The sequence below is a fragment of the Aegilops tauschii genome, chromosome 5 (genome assembly GCF_002575655.3).
Source record: "Aegilops tauschii subsp. strangulata cultivar AL8/78 chromosome 5, Aet v6.0, whole genome shotgun sequence".
Taxonomy (NCBI): Eukaryota; Viridiplantae; Streptophyta; class Magnoliopsida; order Poales; family Poaceae; genus Aegilops; species Aegilops tauschii.
The window spans coordinates 361,933,329-361,946,103 of NC_053039.3; the positions used below are offsets into that span (position 1 = coordinate 361,933,329).

At 44.9% G+C, this 12,775-nt stretch overlaps 1 protein-coding gene across 1 annotated transcript; it reads left to right on the forward strand.

Moving 5' to 3' along the window:
- Nucleotides 1–6,396: 6,396 nt before the first annotated feature.
- On the forward strand, nt 6,397–11,872 carry LOC109754118 (probable potassium transporter 17). Its single transcript, XM_020313045.4, has 8 exons — nt 6,397–6,558; nt 8,294–8,516; nt 8,958–9,200; nt 9,288–9,338; nt 9,429–9,689; nt 9,918–9,970; nt 10,052–10,448; nt 10,766–11,872. Exons 1-8 carry the CDS (start codon nt 6,481–6,483, stop codon nt 11,617–11,619), a joined length of 2,160 nt encoding a protein of 719 aa, XP_020168634.1. The 5' UTR covers nt 6,397–6,480; the 3' UTR covers nt 11,620–11,872.
- The last annotated feature ends 903 nt before the right edge of the window (nt 11,873–12,775 follow it).

Genomic DNA, 12,775 nt, shown 5'->3' on the forward strand with positions numbered 1-12,775 from the left:
TTGCTCGACTCTGTAGAGTTACCATCGAGTGCCGAGGGTGGAACCTCATACATCACTCCTGATGAGATCTCTGTAGTGTAGCTATTCGGTCGTGGTCATCGAGGGTGATTCCGCCTTAACCACTTCCGATACGACTCTGTCGTGCAACCCCTCAAGTGTGAACCTCGAGGGTGGTTCCTCTTACGTTCACCTTGATGATTACATCGAGTGGAATCCGTCGAGGGTGACTCCTCAGGTTTTCCCCTTGGTGTTAGACACACGGTTACTATGACTTTACACTGAACCATGTTACTAAAGACGGGTCGGCCCTGAGGGGTACCCGCGCGAGCATATTTGCGAGTGATGAGGAGTCGGGTTGACCTGGAGAGTGCCCGCGAGATAATTATGAGGCGTGGCCGGCCATTCTTAGCCCTTGCAGCAAGTCCTCGAGACGGGGCGACGCGGTTACATCTTTCGTGAGTCTCTCCTTGTTACCGCGCGTTCCTAATCCACTACGATTTGGATATTTGATCCAAGGGGCCTCTGGCATGATAGCACTAACCATCATGTGGGCATAGTATGGGCGTTCTGCGTCGTATATATCAGCCGAAGCTTAATAGACGTCAGTGACTTAGCGGCGCGCGCCGGGTTGGACTGCGTAACCACCTGCGTTTTGAAGGAGGTAGCTAGGTCTGCTCACCGGCCGCGTACACAACGTGCAGGAGTTCCAGGGGCGATGGCCCATGACCCCTGGGGGCATAGGTTTAGTCCGGCGTGCTGACCTCTCTATTAAGCCTAGGTCGGGTTGCGGCGTATTGTTTGGCCGAGGCCGGGCATGACCCAGGAAAGTGTGTCCGGCCGGAGTTAATCGAGTGTGGTGGGTAAGTTGGTGCACCCCTGCAGGGAAGAAAACATCTATTGATAGCCTGTCCTACGGTAACGGACACTCGGAGTTGTATCCCGATCGATACAACTAGAACTGGATGCTGAGGCATGATTTGGATATGTTGCTTCGGGAGTCGAGAAAGGATCCCGGAGCGTTGATACAACAACATAAATATGACTTATGTTATACTACTCTACTCCCTCCTGTTGCTGCAAGCTGGTGGTTTCCAGAAGATGCTAGTCTTCGATAGGACTAGCTTCTCCCCCTCTTATTCTGACATTCTGCAGTTAGTCCACAGATACTACCCCTTTCATTGATACTGATGCATAAGTAGTGTAGATCCTTGCTTGCGAGTACCTTGGATGAGTACTCACGGTTGCTTTGTTACCCCCTTTTCCCCCTTCTTTCTTCTTTCTGGTTGTTGCAACCAGATGGTGGAGTCTAGGAGCCAGATGCCACCACTGACGACTACTACAACCCCGAGGGTGCCTACTACTACATGGAGGCCGCCGACGACCAGGAGTAGTTAGGAGGCTCCCAGGCAGGAGGCCTTGCCTTTTCGATCATGTTCCTTTTGTGCTAGCCTTCTTAAGGCAAACTTGTTTAACTTATGTCTGTACCCAGATATTGTTGCTTCCGCTGACTCGTTTGTATTCAAGCTGATGTATTCGAGCCCCCGAGGCCCCTGGCTTGTAATATAAAGCTTGTATTATTTTAAATTGTGTCTAGAGTTGTGTTGTGATATCCTTCCGTGAGTCGTTGATCTTCATCGTACACATTGGCGTGTATGATTAGTGTACGATTGAATCGAGGGCGTCACAGTGGACTCCCCAGGGGGCCACAAGTCAGGGGCGCCCCCTAGGGCGCACCCCTACGACTTGTCGCCGCCTCGTGGGTGTTCTGACTTCATCTCCAAGTCTCGTAGGTGTCTTCTGGTCCAAGAAAAATCATCGCGAAAGTTTTATTCCGTTTGGACTCCGTTTGATATTCCTTTTCTGCGAAACTCAAAAACAAGGAAAAAACAAAAACTAGCACTGGGCTCTAGGTTAGTCCCAAAAATAATATAAAATAGCATATTAATGCGTATAAATCATCTAAAATAGATAATATAATAGCATGGAACAATAAAAAATTATAGATACATTGGAGACGTATCATCCTCTTCCAGCAGTGTCGGAGGGACCATGAGAACTCTCTTGAGAATTCCAGCCTCTCCCCAGCGCACATCCAGTACCGCGACCTGAACCTCGGCCATGACCACCTCGACCTCTGTGAGGTGCTAGTATGAACTCCCCCCATTCCATATCTTTAACTGAGTGTTCTCCCGTTCCATATTGTTCACGCCAATGCCCGAGCATCCCACACATGTAGTAGAAGGTGGGAAGCTTTTCAAACTTTACTTGGTAGAACTCCGTCTCACCGGCCTTCGTAAAGCTAACAAACCTGGTTAATTCTTTATTAACATCGAGCTTAACTCGGGCATGTATGAATTCCCCAACATAACCATGTTCTCGACGAAATTTTCCATCTTCAGAACCATATCGGGAAGCTTGTGAATCTAACACCAAGTTTCAATCTTGTCCAACTTAACATTATCGAGCTTTGTAAATCCATCCTACTCTACCATTAGCAATGCCATCCCTCTGAAATCCCACGGTCCCGATGAATGGCTTTGTTCCAATCTACTAAACAGTTAAATTGCAAAGAGAAAAGACTTGGATTTATTCGGCGCCATACCACTTCTTTTGCTGGATTCCAAGCCGCCCTCATGTCAGCGATCAGAGCACCCTGACCGAAGCTCTTTCCTGTCAATACCCTAGCAAGCACGAGCCACTTGGGCTTTTCCTCCGGTTCATCCGCTTCCTCTTCCCAGATCAGATCATCCAACTCATCCTCTTCGACGTGCAACCTTTCTAGCAAAGTGCTGGGATCCTCAAGCTTCTTCCCTGCCAATCCCCTAGGATCCGATGAAGAAGACATGTATGCAAGCCCTCCTAAACCACGTCCTCGAAACCCTAGTTACCGCGCCCACCAAGACTGGGGAGGCCAAACTAGTTGGCCCATGTGTCAGTCCGAGCGGCAGTTGTCGAACTAGGTTCGACGATCGTGGGGAGAGGGGTCAGCGACGGCGGTACTCACGGCGGCGAGGCCTAGGGGAATGCTTATAAGCATTATTCTAAAATTTTCTCTCAAGCCGTGGATCGTTCATCTACAGTTTGATAGACTTCAAATACATCTACACCGACTCTTGTTCCACTGGAACTCGGAGTTAGTAACGATCTGATCCAAACCACATCTTCATAGTGCTCCTGGTGATTGTTGTACGATTTTTTTTGTTTTCTACTACGTTTCCCAACAGCGTCACCTCAAATAACACCCCTAGTGGGCCAATCCAGTAACAGGTTTGTTCATTTATTCACTTGGTTCGTTTGTTTCCTTTTTTGCCTTTTTTATATTTTCCCACATATTTTAAAAACATATGTCCAAAAAAATCATGTATATTTTGAATAATCTTCATCATACATTTGAAAAATGTTCATGAAGTGTAAAAAAAATATTCGCGCAACTTAAAAAAAATGTCCATACCAATGGAAATGTATCCGTGGCAGTTAAAAAATGTCCACCCCTGTCAAAAAGTATGTTAAATTGTTTGCGCATTTTTTTAAAGAATGCTCCATACCATTCTAACAAATGATCATGACATTTAAGAAATATTTTTCACGTGTTTCAAAAAATGTGTGTGACATTTAAAAAAGTTTTGCATCATAAAAAATGGTTATCATGTATTTGAAAAATATTTAACATTTATTTGAATAAGAAAACAGGCATTTAAAAATATATTTATACAATGTAAAAAATGTTAACTTAATTTAAAAATTCGACATGTATTTGAGAAATGCTTGAGATGTATTCAAAAAAAATGTTTAGAACATGTATTTGAAAATGTTCCACGTGTATATGAAAAATGCACTCCATGTTTTGAACCAGCAAAAAAGAAAAGAAAAAGAAAAACACATAAAAAGGAAAGAAGACAAACAGTTGAAAACGGAAGAAAACTGATGGAAACCAGACCTCTCCGGCCAGCAGACAACAAGAAAAAAACAACGTATGGAATCACTAGTTAAGGAGCAATCTTTGCAATGGTCACTCTGACCTCACCAGGTTGCGGCAAGTGTCGCGTTACATGTATGCCACTTGTCGCAACCTGAGAGTTCTCCCTTTTTCGTAGATTCATTTATTCAAAATATTTTATCTCTCAAATCGTGCGTCCAAACCTCGAACCGTTTTCACCGTTGAATTCCTTGCGTGGAAATCTTCAAGATCCCATGTTGATAGATTTCGCAAAAAAATTCACGAAAAAACCGAACCGGGAGCACGTTTTTCCCTTTCCGAGAGGCACATCCATGCCCTCGCGGAAGCAAATCCGTGCCTCCACAAGAATGAAATCCATGCCTCTCGTGGTAGAAAAAAAGAAAACTCATATGTTCCCCCTTTTGCGATAGGCACAGCCATGCCTCTCGCGTAAGCAAATCCGTGCCTTTTGCAGAAAAAAAACATTTTTTTTCCTTTCCGAGAGACACGATTGTGCCTCTCGCAGAAGCAAATTCGCACCTCTACGAGAAATAAATCCATGCCTCTCGTGGTAGGAAAAAAATGTCTTTTTTCATTTTAGTGAGAGGCATCTCGTGGAATCTAATCCGTGCTTCTCGTGAAAGAAAAAAATAGGTTTTTCTCTTTCCGAGAGGCACGGTCATGCCTCTACGAGAAGTGAATTCGTTCCTCTTGTTGTAGGCAAAAAGGCATTTTTTCCCTTTTGCGAGAGACATGGCCGTGCCTCTCGCAAAAGATATTTGTGCCTCTACGAAAGTAAATCCATGCCTCTCGCGGAAGACAAAAAAAAGTTTTTTCACGTCAAATTTTTGTTTTGATTTTTTGTCCAAAACATAAGAAAAGCCAAAAAACAAAAAAAAACATCTAAAAGTGGAAAACACATGCAAAAATTTAAAATAAATTGAAGAGAGCACCTAGAGTGTGACACGTGGTGACGGTCAAGAGCGTGTCAAGTGGCGCGCTGTCAGCCCACCCCAAGTGAGCACTCTTTGATTAGTTGCTGAACAACGTATCAACATAAAGCGGCCGTTAGATGGACCGGCCCAATTACGTCATCAGTGCTGAAGGCGAGAGCAATATCCATCGGGCTTCGCTATATCTCGCTTTCAGCGAGTCCGACTTCGGACTCCCTGAAGGGGTGAGCAATCTGGGCCGGCCCACAACACGGGAGGCCACAACCTCTTTTTCCTGTTTTTTATGTTTTATGTTTTCTTTTTTTACTTTGGTTTTTACTTTAAAATATTCTATATTACAAAAAAAAACACTTCAAAAAACGTCTGAAAAAATTGTTGAACTAGTATTTAAGAAATGTTGAACAAGTACTTGAAAAATATTAAACAAGTATTGAAAAAATGTTCAACAAGTATTTTAAAAAAATTTGATCATGTATATAAAAATGTTGAAAATGTATTTAAAAATATTGATCATGTACATAAAAATGTTGAAAAAGTATTTAAAAAATACTGATCATGTATATAAGAATGTTGACAAAGTATTTAAAAAATATTGATCATGTATATAAAAATGTTAAACATGTAATTGAAAAATGTTGAACAATTATTCAAAAAAATGTTGATCATGTATATGAATATGTTGAACAAGTATTAGAAAAATATTGAACAAGCATTTAAAAAAATGTTGACCATATATATATATATATATATATATATATATATATATATATAGAATGAACAACAAATTGGAGAAGAGAAAAGAATGTTGAATAGGTATTTGAAAAAAATATTGATCATGTACATAAGAATGTAGAATGAAAAACAAAAAGAAACCAAAAAATAAGAATGTATAGAAAGAAAAAGAAAAGAATGAAAAAATCAGAGAAGAAAAAAGAAATGAAGCAAAATAAAAAAACAATGAAACAAATCGGAGAAGAAAAAAAGAAAGAATGAAAAAAACGAACAAGAAAAAGGAAATGAAACAAAAGAAAAAATGGAGAAGACCGGCTCGATCGCCTCTAGTTGGCCGCGATCCAACTTATAACCAGTAACTGGAAGCGGGTGGAGTGGTTAAGCTGCGCGGGCGATCTCACGATGGGCCGGCCCGATTCGTAGGCGACAGCAAAATTCCTTTAGCGAGAGCAAGCTATCATCTGGCTTCAAGCGAGAAATAGCTCTCGCGATATCCATCCGTAGTGTATACACGCACTGATTGATAGAGCCCGTTCTTTTTCTTTTTCAGAAGCAGAGTATAGCCCATTCGGGTACTCATCAGCCGGGCATGTATGCAAAGGCCCAGCTGCCCACACGGTGAATGTGGTCGGTGGCGGAAGCTCGCACGTGCGTGTTGACTTGCGAACCCGACTCCCTTGCCTCGGAAAAAGGAAAACGGTCCCGGTGGCGGCTCTCGCGCGGCTGACCAGGGTTCGCCTCGCGATTATAAACCCCCCCCTCCCTTCCCCGCTCCCGCTCCCGCTCCCGCTCCCGCTCGCCCGCCTCGATACAGCCAGCTTCCGTCACCGCCGCTTTAAGGTCTCCCTCCCTCTGCGCATGTCAACAGGGGCCCACATGGATCTCGAGGCGGAGCCGGGCGGCGTCCCGGCGGCCGCCCCGCCACCGCCGGCCGACGTGAGTGCGCAGGAGAAACCCCCACCCTCTCCATTTTCACTCTTCTGTTCCGCTTTTTGTTTGTTCTCTGAATATGAAACTCTGAATCGGTTGGTAGCACTTGGTGGTTTGCGCGGCCTCTCGCCTCGCGAGGTTCGTGTGCGATTCTCGCCGGAAAACGTCGCGCGGAGTTGTTTATTTTAGTACTCGTAGGTTTAATTCTTTAATATTTGGTTGCATCTTTTATGTTCCTTCTGATTGCATGCGACTGAACGAGAGAGAAGCATGCATCTGCTGCACTCGCAAAGTAAATCGGGGGCTTTGTTTTACTGAGGTTTTCCCAGTGATAATCGGGGGCTTGTCTCAGTTACAGTGCCACCAAAAAGGAAAGAAAAAAAAAGACCGCGGGTTCTTGCGGTCAGAGTCGTAGAGATATTTTTGCGACGACGACGATGGCCAACGTGAGCGTGAGCCAGGAGGGGGAGGCTGGAACTGGTGATGACTGGTGATAGATAGCCTGCACGCGGCCGATAGCCCAGCGCCGCGCGACTGCGCGTGCCCCGCCTTCCAACTGTCCCGCGCCGGTGACACCTGGCGTCCAGCCATCTTGTCGTTTTTACGATGAGCGGCGTCATTTATTTATTTTTAACCTATTTTCGGCGCCATCGGTTAATTTCGTTTGTAGTCACGCAATAGTCTTTAATAAATCGTCAAAGCCAGCGGGGAGTTTATTTTGTCAACAGTGAGCTGTTTGTCTTGGCCTGGGCCAGCATGGAATTTGTGAACGGTTGCTTTTGCTTAGCATCGAAGACATGTAGAACGTATTTAGAGAGCGCTTTTACTTCACTTTTTTTCCCACATAATGTGCATCCTATCTCTTGGGTAGGAGCTTGTATCTTTTTTCCATTAATGTGCATGCTATCTCTTAGGTAGGGATGTTTGTACTTGGAAGGCCTGATCATCTCTGACTCAAAAGCTATGCTAGCCGCAACAAAACTAATCTAAGCATGTCAGTGACGAAAGTGCCACACTAAGGCGGAGCTAGACGAAACACGTTGGGGGCGAGAGACGCCAAATGCTTAAAAAAAAAAAATCTAAGCCCTTTTTTTTCCTTTGACGACTTGATCCTAGGCTTGGGGTGGGGTGGCCCCCTTGAAGTATGCATAGCTCCGCCTGCTTGCCAATTCTTCAGCCTAGATGCATGTCTGTGTGTTCATATTTAGTATGCATCGAACTAGTAGACGCAACAAGGACCAGCTTCCTTCTTTATTTCATTTGGAAACGTATCCTAGCCATTTTTCATGCACCAACCTTACAAGGGAGTGATTTTTTCATCTTCCTATTTATTTTTGCGAAAAAAAAAACAAGAGAGAAGTGGGTGTGTAGACTGGGGATGGTTCTGCTGATGATGTCACAACTGTTTACATCATAGGGCTTCAGTTTCTAGTATCTTGAAGCCTCTGAAAGTGGCACACCAAAGTGGACCAAAAGAAAGAAACAAGTCCTCGGTGTTAACGTGTGTCGTAAGCCCCACAAAATTCCACTTGATTACTTGTTGGGAAAGGGACCTGTGACATCCTCAGCATAGTAACTGATTTCAAGCATTAGTAATGGTACTACTTTGGGGCTTTGGGCTATGGATACGAGTGACCAAATACTTTGTATGATCAGCTTGGTGCATCCCGCTTTTTTACAGCACTGAATATCTTCTGTATATATAGCTCTCATTCAGATGGCATCCCTCAACTGTGAGCAGGTTGGCAATGTTCGCAAAGATCTATTCCTCGCGTACAAGACTCTCGGCGTGGTCTTCGGTGGCCTCGTTACTTCTCCGCTCTATGTTTTTTCCACGATGCACATGTCATCCCCCACAGAAGCTGACTTTCTGGGAATATACAGCATAATGTTTTGGACTCTTACTTTAATTGGTGTGGTCAAGTATGTAGGCATAGCTCTCAACGCTGATGATCACGGTGAAGGTAACTAACCCCTTGCAATTTCTACCTTTCCTTTCCGTTGAAGGCTGCCTTTCTAGATAACTTTTCACATTGGTAATAGCTTGTACAACGGTACGGTAGTTGGTGATTTGATTTGAAAACGCACAAATCATCAGTACAAAAAAAATGTTGGTCAAATATTGGGTTGCTTGTGGCGTTTCATATTTTTATAGATCAATTTATTTTCTAGTCTCTCTAGTGTTTTCTTCAAAAAAAATGTATGAACCATGCAGATTAGATATTATGATATATCGGCATGTGTTTGGCCTGGAAAAATGTCAATGAATCGTAAGCCTGATGGAGGTGCAACTTTGTAATTAATTATACAATGTCTTAAAATACAAGTTTCTTGTCTCTGGGTAGATAATATTTTACTTTATGATGTTATTGGCTTGGAGTGTTGCTTACTCTATTTTTCTGCAGGTGGTACATTTGCCATGTATTCTTTGTTGTGTAGGCATGCCAATATGGGCATCCTTCCTTCCAAGAGAGTGTATTCAGCAGAAGAACAACTGCTTCACAATCAATCAAAAACAGCTAAAACGCCTAGTAATCTGGGCAAGTTCTTTGAGCGAAGCTTAACTGCGAGAAGGGTATTGTTATTCATGTCAATTCTTGGGATGTGCATGCTCATTGGAGATGGGGTCCTAACTCCTGCTATTTCAGGTTTGTTGTTTGTAGATGGCATATCTAACTTAAATTCATTTTTGTGACCATATCGATAAGTAGTACATGTTGTTTATTTCTTTTCAGTGTTATCAGCAATCCAGGGACTGCGCGCGCCATTTCCTGCTGTCACTCAACGTAAGTAGCTCAACAGATGTTGATCAGTAATGAAAAGAATCTCTCTGATAACCCTTTTCCATGACATTGATCTTTCTTTGAATCTTGCAGCTGTCGTGGCATTTCTATCTGCGGCAATTCTTATTGGCTTGTTCTTAGTGCAAAAGTATGGGACTTCAAAAGTGAGCTTTCTGTTTTCTCCAATCATGGCAGCATGGACTTTCACCGCTCCAATGGTTGGAATATACAGCATTTTTCGTTACTACCCTGGCATATTCAAAGCCATTTCGCCACATTACATTGTTCATTTCTTCCTAAAGAATAAAAAGGAAGGGTGGCAGATGCTTGGTGCGACTGTTCTAGCCATCACAGGTACATCACTTTTTTTCGCGAGAAAACTTCCGATCTATTCATCTTCAATCATGACAGTACTTCATATTAACATGGCCCACTACATGCAACTCAGGGGGCCGTGCCCCCCCCCCCCCCCCCCCCCCCCCCCCCCCCCCAAAATCATCCGCTAGTTCCGCCACTGTCAATTGTAATTTTTTCCTGACAATTAATGACCATGCAGCCTGATGTTCGATCTCCTGCTGACAGGTGCGGAAGCTATGTTCGCCGATCTTGGGCACTTCAGCAAAAAGGCTATTCAGGTTATTATCATTAAGAAAATTATTCTTGCAAATCATTTTCCCATTCCATGTATAGTTGTTTTACACTTTATTTGTTTTCAGATAGTGTTTCTATCCAGCGTATATCCTTCTCTGATCCTCACTTATGCCGGGCAAACGGCATGCCTTATTAACCATCTCAAAGACACCGATCAAGAGAACATTGGCAAAGTCTTCGATGATGCATTCTACAAATTTATCCCTCGCCCTGTTTACTGGCCGATGTTCGTCATCGCGACGCTCGCAGCCATTGTTGCAAGCCAATCCTTAATCTCAGCAACATTTTCTGTCATCAAGCAATCAGTTGTCCTGGACTACTTCCCACGTGTCAAAGTTGTGCACACATCGGATGAAAATGAAGGGGAGGTTTACTCACCAGAAACTAACTACATTCTGATGGTGCTGTGCGTTGGTGTTATACTAGGCTTTGGAGGTGGACAAGCGATAGGGAATGCTTTTGGTAAGTACTCAAATGAGAAATTCTACAAAACTGATGCTCCAGCCTCCAGCTGTTAATATCACTGAAAAAAAATAGCACGCCATAGGAGCAATGTCTCGCTAAATAAATTAGTGTGCAATCAGTGACGGAGCTAGAACAGATCTTCAGGGGGGGGGGCAAACGCAAATTATGCATGTTTGGGGGGGCCAAAAGCACTATTTTCTCTAATCTAAGCAGGCTCAAAAACAGTTTCTTCATATCTTTTACAAAGCCTTGGGGGGGGGGGGGGGGGGGGGGGGGGGCACGGCTGTAACTGATAATTGATGATTTTACTGCAGGCCTTGTTGTGATCATGGTCATGCTCATAACCTCAATCATGCTGACACTTGTGATGATCATCATATGGAGAACGCCGCCTGTTCTCGTCGCGGCGTACTTCGTCCCGTTCGTCATCATGGAAGGGTCTTATGTCAGTGCCGTCTTCACCAAGTTCACCGAAGGAGGCTGGCTGCCCTTCGCCATCTCCATGATCCTCGCATTGATCATGTTCGTCTGGTACTACGGCAGGCAAAAGAAAACAGAGTACGAGAGGGCGAACAAGATAACGGCGGAGCGCCTCGGCGAGCTCTTGGCGAAGCCGGAGGTCCAGAGGGTCCAGGGCCTGTGCTTCTTCTACAGCAACATACAGGACGGGCTGACCCCCATACTCGGCCACTACATCCGCAACATGAGCTCGCTGCACTCGGTCACGATCTTCGTGACCCTGAGGTACCTGCTGGTTCCCAAGGTCGATCCGCAGCAGAGGATCGCGGTCAGGAGGCTCGGGCCGAGAGGGGTGTACCAGTGCACCGTCCAGTACGGCTACGCCGACAACCTGAGCCTCAAGGGCGGCGACGACCTCGCCGCGCGCGTCGTGAGCTGCCTGAAGCAGCACGTCGAGGCGGGCGCCGACGGGCAGTCGTCGCCCGTCTCCGCCGAGGAGGAGGCGGCGGACCTGGAGGCGGCGCGAGCGGCCGGGGTGGTGCACGTCAGGGGCAAGATGAGGCTCTACGTGGGCGACGACGCCGGCTGGTTCGACAAGGTGATGCTCCGGTTCTACGAGTTCCTGCACAGCATCTGCAGGTCGGCGCTGCCGGCCCTCGGGGTGCCCCTGCAGCAGCGCGTCGAGATCGGCATGCTCTACAAGGTTTGATTGCTGCTCATGAAAGTAGGCCTCCAAGGCGTGAAACGCATGGGAGGGCACATGCATGTTGCGTACGTGACTGTGGTAGCCATTCTTAGCTTAATTATATTATAGTCTTCGTCTCCGCTGGGACTTTATCCTGTGTTCTAGTAATAAATCTGCATGTTCGTTCGTTTCGTGATATGGAAGACTGTTTCTTTTACTGGTACGAATCATTGTATCTTTCCCTATTTCGTTGCAATTATTTCTGGATTCAAACTAAGACAGTCGAGCGCAAAAGGTACTCACCTGTTTGGTGTCATGAGTCATGAGGACAATTTGCATCCCATCAACTATTCCGCTCTCCTGGGGGTCGTTGCAAGCTAGCCATAGAGCCCCTAGGCTGCCCCTTCCACGTCTAGTCGTAGTAACAGAATTTCAAAATAATATTGATATGAACATGTTGGAGTACGACAGCGAGTAGCTCTGCCGCTCTAGGCTTCTTCAGTGGACATGGAAGTGCGGGGGATGGATAGCTAAATCCGGATAATGGAGTTTATAGTACTACCTCCCTTTTCTTTTTTTTCTTTTTTTTTGTGGGGATACTACCTCCCTTTTCAAATATAAGATGTCTTGGCAGTTTAAATTAAACTGCTAAAACGTCTTACATTTACTTTTAGGAACAGAGGGTATGATAGACAAATAGGCAAGCAAATGCAAGATGTGTCGTCCTTTTTCCGCTCAACATGTTTCTACGCATAATGCCTCTATGAAGAACTTGCATAATGCGTCGTCCTTCTTTCTACGCATAATACCCGTTCTCTGCGTCATTGCCATGCATGGAAGCATTTTTATTAAAGTTGATGCAAGACAATTATACAATAACGGCAAACCCAATAAAAGATATGAATTTAACACCAACGATCAAGCAGATTTTTTTCATACCGGCGCCTTCAAGAAGGGATAAACTTCCTCGCGTTGTTGCCGTCTCGTCCGGCCGAAGACGACCAGGACAAGCATTTTTCATCCTGATTACCGTGGCCAACCACTAAAGGCCAACACGTTGGCAAGGAGACAATGCCTTCAACAAGGTTACGCAAGCCCGTCGTTGCCGAGCTCGACAAATAAAGGTCAGAATAAGGATTTTCACCTGAACATATATAGTGGCGTTCGAATCAACGTCTTG

Coding starts and splice junctions, on each gene's coding strand:
- LOC109754118 (XM_020313045.4), top strand. CDS start 6,481: ATGTCAACAGGGGCCCACATGGATCTCGAGGCGGAGCCGGGCGGCGTC. Junction 9,690..9,917: donor GACTGTTCTAGCCATCACAG/GTACATCACTTT, acceptor TCCTGCTGACAG/GTGCGGAAGCTATGTTCGCC. Junction 9,971..10,051: donor TCAGCAAAAAGGCTATTCAG/GTTATTATCATT, acceptor ATTTGTTTTCAG/ATAGTGTTTCTATCCAGCGT.